Source organism: Sinocyclocheilus anshuiensis, unplaced genomic scaffold (genome assembly GCF_001515605.1).
Source record: "Sinocyclocheilus anshuiensis isolate Anshui unplaced genomic scaffold, SAMN03320099.WGS_v1.1 scaffold838, whole genome shotgun sequence".
NCBI classification, from domain to species: domain Eukaryota; kingdom Metazoa; phylum Chordata; class Actinopteri; order Cypriniformes; family Cyprinidae; genus Sinocyclocheilus; species Sinocyclocheilus anshuiensis.
This window is the reverse complement of record NW_015539915.1, coordinates 326,976-339,611: the sequence shown is the minus strand read 5'-3', so window position 1 is coordinate 339,611 and position 12,636 is coordinate 326,976. Positions and strand designations below refer to the sequence as shown.

The following is a 12,636-nucleotide window of genomic DNA, read 5'->3' as shown; positions in this document are numbered from 1 at the left end:
AGAACGAAAGAAAGAAAGAAAGAAAGAAAGAAAGAAAGAAAGAAAGAAAGAAAAATATTTTTTTTGCTGTTGAACCTTTAGACAACATATTTTAAAATCAGGCTTTTATGGCTCAGAGATCTTACAGAGATAACAGACTACTTACATTCCATTTTGTTCCAAATGAATATTAGTTTATTAAATTCCAAATTAATATTAGTTGTCACTCTGCATCTCCTAATAATGTCTTAGTAAGATGATTTTTAAATGCTTAGTTTTATGATTAATGTGCTGTAGTTTCAAAATATATAATACAATGATGATAGAGAAATGAACAAATAAACGTTCCTCAGAACAGAGTTAAAAGTGCAGAACACACCTGCTTTGAATCAAACTGGAAAGGTTGGAAAGGTTAAGTTTTTGGCATCCTTTGGCCACAACTGGTCACAATACATTTACAAACCAGATTATGAGGTGGGACCTAGACAGCGCAGATGCTGGCTTTAATGTTTAATGTAATCCGGTTTGATGCGGGGGACGGCTCTGTAATCCATTCAATTAATTCCAGCCACACATTCTCAATCCGCCTACTCTTTTCATGTAAACCAGAGATCAATTACATCTCCCACTGCAGTGACCTGTGTGTGTGTGTGTGTGTGCGCGGACGGACCGCTATACAGAGCACATTTCCTTCATGCATTCACATGCTGCTAAGACAGGAAATGTGCATGTCTATCACTCAATCGCTGATGTAACGGCTCTGACCAATCAGAGCAAGTAGAGAAAGGGTAAAGCAGTCGACTACCGTTTCCATTAAGAACAGATCCATTATACGGGACTTGACCTGCTGGCAGTACAGTCTGCTTTAATGGGATTTGTGTCTGGGGTCTGTTGTGTGTGTGGGAGGCTCAGACTGGGTCACCGCTGATCACCCCGTTCCCTTGGCCTGAAGTGTAATTAGGGAAGCAGGTTGCTGGTTTATATTAATTACACATGATGAATATAAATAGAGCAGGTCTGTTTTGGATGTTGCAATATTTTATCTGTATAGAAATCTGTGATGTTTAATTTCCCTCAAAATATATGTGTTCATAACTATGTCAGTGTAAAATACATTCAAATATGTAGTATCAGATAAAATACATAGTCATAAAACGTTATACATGTTAAACTGAGACTAGCGTGATAGACCTACTGACTGACTTGCTATAATCATGTAATATCTGTAAAAAAATATTTTTCCACATGAAAAGGGCAAGAAATCAGAAACGGATGTTACATAACTAATGTTTACATGGAGCAAATTCTTTTTACAGGAATTACATTAACAAAATTGAAAGTTTACCTGCATGAACCAGCAGAATTATTACAGCTTTATAGCTCTTTTTTTGATGTCAGAATTCATAAGCGCAAAAATACACATTTCTGCTTTCTGCTTTTAAACTCTCTAGACTGTCTTGTCCCATAGAGACTTGTCTTGTTCTTGTCCCACAAACTAAATTAATTACTGAAAACAAATTTTTTTATTTGCATGACGTGATAAGTGAAAATAAATCAGTGTTGTTTTATAAGTATTATATATATACTATATGATATTTTATAATATTTATTATTATACTATTATTTACATTTTTAATTTTAGTTTAGGTTTTAGTAATTTAATGTGCTTGTCATTTTTTATTTATTTTTTTATATTTATTTTTTTTGTATTTTATTTTTTTTATTTTAGCTTTAGTAATCTTAGTACTTCAACAAATTTCTATAATTCATATATTTTATAAACGTTTATTTTTATTTCAGTTGGATGCAAAATATTTTTATTTTAAGTTTTTCATCTAATATATAAATGTTATTTTATTTCAGCTTTATTTCAATTAACAAACATGATATTTAACAGTTTTAGTTAATGATAAAAATGTATAAAAAAGTTTTTTTTTTGGTAGTAATTTGTGTATATGTATTGCAAGTAATGGAAGTTTCAGAAGCTGTTGAGCTTATTTCAGGAAAAATTGCAACAGTATTGCAAGATTACAAAACAAATCACTTTCACAAGCATATTTTAACGAGCGCATTAACATAAAATACGCTTTGCTGTTAGCAAACAACACATTAAATCCAGATAAACACTGATCAATGGCAAGCAAGCGTCTCTTGTTCTTCAGGGAAAACTAGCTGCAGTGTACTGCAGTGAGATGAAACACAAACAATAAAAAGAAAGTGTCTTTTGGGTGTATATTTTTATCCACAGCAGATCAAAACTTGTACAGGAGGTTGTGTGGTCAGTATGTATTTTGGAAGCTGATGTGGTTTGTGTGTGTGCCGTCACCTCGATCTGCAGCGGGAGGTTGTCACAGACGGTGCACAGCAGAGTCTCGGTGGGCTTCTCTCGGCACATGAGCACCAGCTCCAGATCCATGTCATCTTTAATCAGGAGGCCTTTGGCCACCAGTCCGATCCTCATCACGCCACACAACACCCGTCCTTCACTGGGACCGCTACTAGAGCTGCTGTCCTCGCTGAGACAACACACAACATCAATGCGATCTGAATGAATGATGTGCAATATGCAGATCCAATAAATCAAAAACAGCTTCTTAGCAGAAATCTGTCTATTTTCCCAGCATGCACTCACTTTGTGCTGCCTTCTGGCGATTCGTCCGCGCTGGCCTCCGTCCCCTCCTCCTGTGTGCTGGATGAATTTGGTTGATTTGATTGGCTGGCTTGAGTTTGGTCCATCCAATCAGAGACGTGTTTCAGGGCGCGCTCCACGGTGGAGACGAGGCTCTGCACCGCCTCCAGGGCCTCAGAGGAAGGGTAGATGGTGGAGTGCTTGGCCATGACGTGACGGTCATCGTTCCCGAACGACCGAATGGACCTCTGATGGAGAGAAAACACTCGTTAGCTTGATTCAGTGTAGTAAGAAACAATACATAACCTTGTAGTTGTAGATGCAGTAAATAGAGTATGTGCACACAACTTTGTCTCAGAAATTAACCGACTTCTTATATGAACGTCGCATTACAATTTTTTGTAAACTTTTTACAATCATTCACTTAGCTTTGGCCTTGTCCCGAACCCAGTCTTTGAATTTTGAATTATGAAAATCCATTGAACAAATATAAATAATTAATAATAATAATAATAATATATATTTATTTATTTATTACATGCTCAAGTTAAAAAAAGAATTTCACTATTTATTTTGTGAATATTGTGTATTAATTTTTACACATCAAGTGGGTATCAACTTAGAACAGTCCCACAGCTGTGTAATCATTGTTATCACAACAATTTAAGAAGTATTTGCAAATAAATAAATAAATGATAACAGAAAGAATAAAAAATTAAAACATTTAAAAATGAACAAATAAAAAATTTGGGGACCATTAAATTAATCATATGTGATAGTAAAAACTTTTATAATGTTACAAAATATTTTTATTTTAATTAAATGCTGTTCTTTTGAACTTTCTGTTCATCAAATAATTCCGCAAAATTATGAAGCGGCACAATTGTTTTCAACATGGCAATAAGAAATGTTTCTTGAGCAGCAAATCAGCATATTAGAATGATTTCTGAAGGATCATGTGACACTGAAGACTGGAGTAATGATGCTGAAAACTCAGCTTTGATCACAGGAATAAATTACATTTTAAAATATATTAAAATAGAAAAGAGTCATTCTAAATTGTAGTAATATTTCACAATTTTAAAAGTGTAAAAAGTGTGTTTTAATTGAATTTATTTCTTCACTTCCACAGGATGAAAGTGCCAGCAACGACATACCAGTAACACTGATAAAGGTGAGCTACACACAAAAACACACACACTCTGCTATGTTAACAACTTCTGAAGATCACCTTGGCCGACTTCTTCAATTGATCTCCTCAAGTAAAGTGCGCATGTGAGACAGACGTGCAAGGTTAGAGAGAAGCGTTCAGCGGCAGATTAAACTTTAATCAATCAAACTCACCTCTGCTTGCCTTGATGGCAAAACAAACATCTAGAGAAGTAACATCGTATGTGTGTCCAAAGCCATATGTCACACCCGCTGTATTAACCTGTGTCTGTGAGCGTCAGCGTGTTACACATCACCCTCACAGGTGGAAATCAATTTGAGCTCGCTGACAGTCACCCAACAACCTCTTCGAATCAGACATCGCTCCCGCTTACCCACAATCCTTCAGTCTTTCATCAGCCACCGTCAGTCAATCTCTCATGTAACACCCCCACTTCACGACTAGATCTAATAACCACCCAATCCTCTCTTCCTGCATTAGTATTCAAGGTGGCGCTTCTCAACTGGTGGGACGCGACCTAAAAATGAGTCGCAGGTCTGTACTGAAAAATAATGATAAGAACAAAATGCAACTAACTACTAGCATATATTTCTTAATAACTAAATCCCACAGCGTCACTACTAGTAGAGAGACGCTGTCAGGTAGAATTAATTCACACACGCAATCGCCCTCACTAATGCATTCATATTAATGTAATCTTTACTGTGCAACTTTATCTGTATCTGATTTAGAATGAGCAGAAATCTGTGAGAAATATAACGACCCAAAGACAAAAGAACTGATAAAAGAGCTGTTATAGGAGCAACAGCCATGTGGGCAGCGCTGTGTCATATGCCATAGCCGTGCACAATCTGATTTTATTTTACACACAATCTTTCAGTGTGAAAAAGGGCTGCACGATTAATGGAATTTCTAATCACGATTACAATTACGGATGCCACAATTACGTAATCGTTCAACGCGGCAATTAATCGTTCAAAGTTCACTTATGTTATTCTGAGTGCTTAAGATGTGTTTTTTTCTTTCTACATGTCATCTTAAGGGTTTTTCCATTTTAGTGTTAGTATAATATTATAATACCATGCATATTTTTACTTTTTTATTATTATTTAAAGAAGAAACCAATCGAATGTACAGTTGACATTTGAACCTTAATGCTATAGAAAAGCAATAAAAGTTTTTCAGTTAGAGTGTTTTCTGCTTATTTATGTTCATATAAAAATATGGCATGCAGTTGCTTCAAACAATGGTATAAACATCATTCAATATAAACTGTGATAATCGTAATTAATAATCGCAATTACAATTTCAAGGGAATAATTGACAATTATGATCTTTGTCATAATCGTGCAACAGTGTTATTTTAGTATCACTGGCACAGAGTTATTATAGTTTATTATATTATAAAATTGTTGTTACTTATAAATAAAATAATAATATACTGTATAAATAAAATAAAATAAATGTTAACTGAAATAAAATAAACAAAAAAATTATTTTATTTTAGAAAAACACGAAAACATTTAAAAACAACAAACGAATAAAAATCACAAAAACACAACACAAATACTACAACTTTAACTACATTAGAAATTAAAACATAAAAATAAAAACTAATTCAAAATATCAACAAAACCAACAATAGCATCTCAATGGCACTAAAATAACAGCATTGATAATCATTTTTGCTAATAATTTCATTTATATTTTATTTTCTGTTTTAATTTTAATTTGAAAGTTTTAGTAATTTTGTTGTGTTTTTGTCATTTTTATTAGTTTTTTTGCTTTGTTTTGTTTTAAATGTGTATATAGGGATTTTTAATGAATAGAAATTTCAAAAGAACAGCATTAAAATATAGATTATTTTTGATATAACATTTTTTTTGTAGCAAAGTTTTTACTTTTTCACATTTGATAAATAAATTTAATGCATACTTGCTGAATAAAAGCATTAATTTATTTTGAAAAAAAAAAATAAATTCTACTGACCCAAAACATTTGAAGAGTAGCAGAATCATTAGCAAATCTGAAAATAAATGTCCAATCTCTTACTGTACGTTATCATGTTGTGATGTATACTGCAAGTTAGATGCTCCACAGGAGCCGTTTCAAGCTGTTTTACTCCTAACATTTTTGAAGCACATTTTTCATATGACCAAAAGTAACTGAAAAGACTATGTAAAACCAAGAAAAGTGTTTTTTGTTGTTGTTTTTTTGAAAGTTTTTGTGCATTGAGAGCTAGTCTCTGTAGTCTCTTTCCTGCACACATGCATCAAAAAACAGAAAAACTCTCTAAAAAAAAAAAAAAGGTAGGCGTTTACCACCAATAAAAACTTCCCATCAGATCATTCATCATCCTTCACAGGCCTGAATCTCCATGATATCAGCTCTATTCAATACCAATGCTGTCATTTTCATTCCCTCGCTCTTCCTGTAGCATTTCTCCATTCAACAGCAGACTTGCTCAATAGCGTATCAAAGCTACATCAGCAGCGCTGCAGTCCCCGGGGGGTGTGACCTTTCACGCAATATAGACATAAAAACAACACCGTGCATCCATCTTCTGAACAGCAGCTGTTTTTTAACTAGCAAGAAAGGAAAAACAAGATTCATTTGTTTCAATCGGAGTTCACCGAGTGACATTTTTACACTGGCGGCTGCTGCCAGACAGCTGAGCTTGTTTGTCGAGTGCGATGCGCTGATGTTTGAAGGCTGCAACCTTTAGCGGAGTCGATCAATTAGAGTGATGCAGAGTGAGCACTTTGACACCGCTAGACAAACTACGCATGTTTGAGAAGAGTAAAGGCAGCCTGGGCGAGTGTGGATCAGGTTCTTTCGCCATCTGCAGCAGCGGGTGGCTGGGATATAAAGATGCATATCGGTGACAGTGGCCTCTCGGTGGCATCGGGCCAGTATTTAAAAGGCAGTGCGCAGGGTTTATGAGGCGCTTCTAATGGCCGCCTGCGAGCGGCTGTAAAACATACAGGAAAGTGTAAAAGAGTGTAAAACAGCTAAAGAGGAGCATCTTAATCACACATCACACCAGAGACAGAGGGAATGGATGGATAAGGATGGAAAGACACATCGTATGTGTGAGGTATGCACCGATAATGATGCTCAGTATTTTCAACTACCTCAAAAAACACATGGCGCTGCTACGAAAAACAAATCGCAATACCATAATTGAATCGTTATTTTTGATGACCGAAACAAATTCTGTCATCATTTACTCACCCTCAAGTTGTTCCAAACCTGTAGGAGTTTCTTTCTTCTGTTGGACACAAAAGAAGATATTTTGAAGAGTATGGGTAACCAAACAGTTGACGGTAGCCATTGACTTCCTTAGTAGGGAACAAAATACTATGGAAGTCCATGGCTACCAGCAACTTGAGGGTGAGTAAATGATGACAGAATTTTCATTTTTGGGTGAACTATCCCTTTAACTTTGAATAAAAGGACAATGCAATGGCAGCCTAGAGGAAGCACATCAAAAAAAAAAAAACTGTCCAAACATGCCTACACCGTAAAAAAACAAAACAAAACTAAAAACTAAACAAAAAAAAACAACCTTTTTTTTTCAAAGTTGTAAATAAAATGGATGTTTTACAAGAAAACACAATTTCAGTTTATATATTTTCCACATTTAATTCAATTCTTTACTTGCCCTTTCTTTGTAATTGTTTGCAAAATTTTCGAGCAATTTCTATAAATTGTTTCTATACCAAATCTTTTGCCGTGTATTTGAGATTCTGGAGTTCACATGTGATGTACACTTTACTGTGAATGTACTTATTTACCAGTTCTTTATAAAATGTACTTATATAGTATGCATTTTTGGACATAATGTACACATAATGTACACAAGAAACAAATATTATCTAATGCGCTAATGCTACAAAATCCCACATAAACTAATGTTAGGAGGTAGCTAAAGTTCATTTATGTTTATGCATGAAATATGTGTCATCTACAGTATATGTATGCTAGCTATCCTGTTAAAGCTTTCAAAGGGTAATACTAACTTCTCTGATTGGTCAATATCACTTCAGGATTGTGGTTAATTGGCATAGTATTTTTTTGTTTAAATGTTAACACACACACACACTGCAGGTAGAAAATACCATCATCAACACTGGAGCTCAATGTAGGTTTGTTGTGAAAAACTGATACAATATTGCTAAAGATCTACACATTAAGGCTGTAGAAATTCGGAATGGAATTGTGCATTCCCTGCTCAGAAAATCCTACAGGAAAGCAAACACTTGTTAGTGGAATTTCAATTGTAATTTGGAACCAGTCCCAAAGGATCTTAATAAGAACTAATCAGAGGTTAACAGAAAAATTGGATTCTCACTGAGTAGGATATTATTTGATTCTTAGCAGATTCTAATAGAATCCTTTAGGAGGCATTCCAAATTATGACAAAAATCACAAAAGGAATCCTGAATACATTAATTTAGGATGGTTTTGTGGCACTTGGGGGCAGAATGAGAAAAAGAAAAAGCAAGCATGCATGTGTGTGTGTGTGTGTGAGAGAGATCAAATACAATCAAGCAATGGAGGGTTTCATCAAACCACTAATTTAATGAATGGCACACTGGGCACACACACACACAGAAGGATCAAGCCCATTAAAATCGAGGGGGCATGTGGATTTGAAATTGCTTATTTAAAAAAATAATAGTGTTGTAGCACAGTTTTCATTTAGTAATGTGTATTTATGGCTCCTGCTCTGATTATCAGATGCATTAAATAACCACAAGAGGGGTCCTGGCATGTTGTGTTGTCTCTATGTGTATATTTGAGGTCAGTGTTCAGTATTAAATTAATTACACGCTCCTAATTAAAATGTCTGCTAGTCAGGCAATGATCTGCAAAGCTCTGCGGCTACTTATTATAGACTCATAGGCATAGACATGAGCTGACCACAAACAGCTGTTGACTGATGCAGGTCTTCTTGATGAGTGTGTGCTTGTGAATGTGTGATGAGATTGACACAAAACAGACTGTGACAGTGTGTGTGAGCAGCTCTCTGATGCCCAAAGTGTGTAAATCTCAAGCGGCCCCAGAACATAGACCTGGGGAACACCACCTTAAAAATGTATATACAGTACACACATTGTTTACAGAAATGCAAGCAATCAGTGTATGCTTTGCAAAAATAATTTTTATTTGTTCCTAATTTTTAAAGTAAAAACATGGTTACATAAAGCCACTTACAATGAAAGTGCTTAAAAAGCTAAAACATGAACCTTGTATTTTTGTTAAAGCATTTATTTTTTCCCTAAAATTTGTATTATTTAGGCTTTAAAATGGTCTAAATTGTAATTTTTGCAGTGGTTATGTACTTTCAGAGCATATACGATAAAGGCTATTTATTTTATTTGTATTTTTTTTTTACATTTATTTATTTGTTTAGAAGGTTGTTTATTGACCTCATAAATTACATTTTGCACAGAAAGTCACCTGGTAAAATTGCATCATGTTAACATAAGGTTTAACTTTTGTGACTATATATTAAAAAGTATGCATTAATGTATTGTGTTACCTCCTTTACTTCCATTGTACGTCCAGAATGTTTGCTCATTTTTTAAACTGGGGGATGAGTCAAAATCACTTTAAAAATTACACAAGAAATGCTCTCGACAGAACTCAACTACAAAACACAGAACCCTTCTATAAGCCAAAAACACAATACTCAGAATTGTGCATTAATTTTCAGTCTGCCATTCATTGAACACTGTGCGCATTTTTTTTCCTGAAAGTCCATTTCTTTGGCATAGCGCAAGGTCAAGCTGACACACAGCCAGAGTGTGTTAGAGCAATTTTTCATGTGTGTGTGTGTGTGTGTGTGTGGGCTCTGCCACTTTGGTCACAGTTTGACAGGAAGTCGAGTGAAACCAGGAAGGTCACCTCGTTATGTGCAAAATAAATCAATAGAGATATAGACACAGAAGACACAGAAAGCCACTAGAGTGAGAGAAGTGGAAAGCGCTTGTGTATTTATGTGTGTACGCGTTTGCGTGTGCATTTCCAAGGTCACCCCGGCTGTGGCAGCAAGGCTGGGTTAGCATTAGAGCTCACGCTAGCAGGGCGCTCATTATGCTGGGTTATTTATGAACCTCCCCCCAACTCTCAGACTTTAATAATTCAAACAGCACAGGCCTACACTCCCATGAGACCCTGCTCCCACAAGCCGGAGGTGAGGGCCATTAATCAAACGCTGATCTCCCCCCCCCTCTCTCTTTCTCGCAAACCCCCATTAAATTTTTTCGTTCACATCTCAGCTGGTTTTAGATTAGAGCAGTTTGGACAGAAACACATGTAAGGGTGATTTTGCAATTTAGACATCAACCTTGTGCGATACTTAACCAGCCACACAAACAGAAGATGGAGGGGTTTTTACCATGGCGGCTGGAGGGTTGCAAGGCGCGGTGTGTCTGTGAACGTGTGTGCGCGAGCGCGGAGTGTGGAGACGGGGGTCTTGGGACGCCCTCTCCTCATGCGCTCGCCTCTCTGCCCCCCCGCTGCGCCCGACTGCACCAAACCTGCGAGACAGACAGAGAACAACATTAATTATATGTATCCTGTGCATTTTTATTATTAGCACTACACAGGGTTAGTGCACAAGATGGATAAACAGCACTGAAATCTAGGGGACTAAACGTGTAGCATCACAAACCCTCACACATGCTTCCCTCAGGAGGTATCAGTGACTCTTTGTATGAAAATGAGCAATGCAGAATATGGATGTTATACATATTTCATGATCTGGGTGCTGCCGCACAACTGAGATGCGGCCTGTTGTTCTGTCGGTTTATTTCCCGACACAGCGAAGTGTTTACATGTATACTAGTTTTACAGAGCACTTATCTGAGCCTGTTTATCAGGCTTATCTCGCAAAGCGCTTCCACTGCTTAAGACAAATATGGCTATATGTGAAAGTCATCTGAACACACACGCCGGAATCGTTTTGAGTGGCGGCAATAACCATAATTTGTGGATCAAACATTGAACTGTACATTTTTACTCCACTTAATCCCTTCTTATCTGGCCAAATGTCTTCCCTGTATTAATGCAATTTCCCTGGAATATAATTTCATTCTCTGGATTATGGCTTTCAGAGCTGAACAGATGTACTGTAAAAAAAAAAAAAAGAGTTCAGGCCAAAAAAAATTTTTTTTTTTTAAAGAATATCCAAAAACTGTGAGGGGAGAGAGCTGATCTCAGTCGTATTTCAATGGTAAAGTGCTGTAGTGTTTTGGGTAGATGCTATGTTGCTGTTAGGAGGTGCTTGCTAAGGTGTAACAAGTTTTGATACATTTTATGATAAGCACCATGGTTTTTTCCATTGCTAAGGTGTTCTAAATGGTGTAAAAGGCATGTCAGTAAGATTTTTTATTTTGTTTTAAACAATACTATATTCATAAGAAATTGAACTGATCAAAAGTGACAGTAAAGACTATTACATTATTACAAAAAAATAATAATCTATTGCAATTAAATGCTGTTCTTTTAAACTTTCGATTCTTCAGAATATACTTAAAAAATATTAAGCAGCACAACTGAAGTGAAGACTGGAGTAATGATGCTGAAAACTCAGCTTTACATCACAGGAATAAATTACATTTTAAAACATATTTACATACAAAACAGTTATTTTAAATTGTAATAATATTTCGCAATATTACTGCGTTTACTGTATTTTTTATCAAATAAATTCAGCTTTGGTAAGCATAAGAGACTTCTTTAAAACACATCTTTCAGATTCCATGCTTTGGTTGCTAAGGTGTACTGATTGATTTTATTTTGTTAGGGTGTGACTGCTAACTTGTTCTGGTTAGTCAGATTATATACTTTGCACATGGGCTGTTGGGAATTTTGTACCAGTAAAAGTTCATCAAAAGACGTCATCAAAAGTGTGCATTCCTCCTGAATGCTTGAAATGACACATGGGAGCAAAAAGCACAAGACCACAAACCTACAGGTGCATCTCAATAAATTAGAATGTCGTGGAAAAGTTCATTTTCCACGACATTCTAATTTATTGAGATGCACCTGTATATCTAGTGTGTCGTTTGGGACAGGGTTTCACAAACCAAGATAATTTGCATGCTCTGCTTATAGCATATCATATAAAACCTTCTCACCTAATGTACATATTACCCAACAATCCATAACCAAGACAACGATGAATAGGAAGAAATAGTGTCGCTCAATAGGCCATAGCTTATCTCCCGACTCCCTTTATGCACCAAACCTCTACTTTGACATCCTTTTAAGAGATGAACAAGTGTATCTGGTGAGGGACCCCACACCGCTGCCAACAGCGCAATTACGCTCAAACGCAGCCCTGCAGATCTTCTGTAATAATGTTCAGTGGAGTGTGTCCACACAGAGACATTCACAGTCTGCTCGCTGACGGCCCTGCTGTCACTGCCTCGTTATCAGCGTCACAATCTGCTGAAAACACACCGCATACCAAACCAGACCTTTCAGAGAGATCATTAGCCCCAAACATTAAATGATGCACATATACAAACTTCAACACTGTCTAGTTTACAACTGTACATCAATAATTACAATACAAAAGTAGATTTTTGCATGAGGTTTACCTCAAACAGACAAAAAAAATCCTTTCATAATGTTCAGTGACATGGAAATAAATATTATATTGACTTTCCACTTCCAATTACTGATTAATCACTACCTCACTCATCTGGCACAATAATATAATGTTTTTGAAACATCTTGATTGGGGGTTTTCTTAGTAAATACTGATAATGTGATTAATGAATCACCATATTATGTAATTCAGTTAAATGTTTTCATCAATTAGTAACAATTCTCACACACA

General features: G+C 35.9%; 1 protein-coding gene across 6 annotated transcripts in view; it reads right to left on the bottom strand.

Annotated features, from left to right (window-relative positions):
* The window catches only part of LOC107686417 (spermatid perinuclear RNA-binding protein-like), a 118,704-nt gene that overhangs the window by 32,702 nt on the left and 73,366 nt on the right, over nt 1–12,636 (bottom strand). For 2 of the 6 annotated variants that reach the window (XM_016483392.1, XM_016483393.1), the window contains exons 3-5: nt 10,186–10,327; nt 2,612–2,856; nt 2,306–2,495 (exon numbers count right to left, since the gene is read on the bottom strand). In XM_016483392.1, the coding sequence (XP_016338878.1) occupies nt 2,306–2,495; nt 2,612–2,856; nt 10,186–10,188 (438 nt within the window). In that variant the 5' untranslated portion in view covers nt 10,189–10,327. Of the gene's footprint in view, nt 1–2,305; nt 2,496–2,611; nt 2,857–3,952; nt 4,064–10,185; nt 10,328–12,636 lie in introns of those variants that run through there. The other 4 variants (XM_016483390.1, XM_016483389.1, XM_016483394.1 and 1 more) reach the window with 4 other exon arrangements.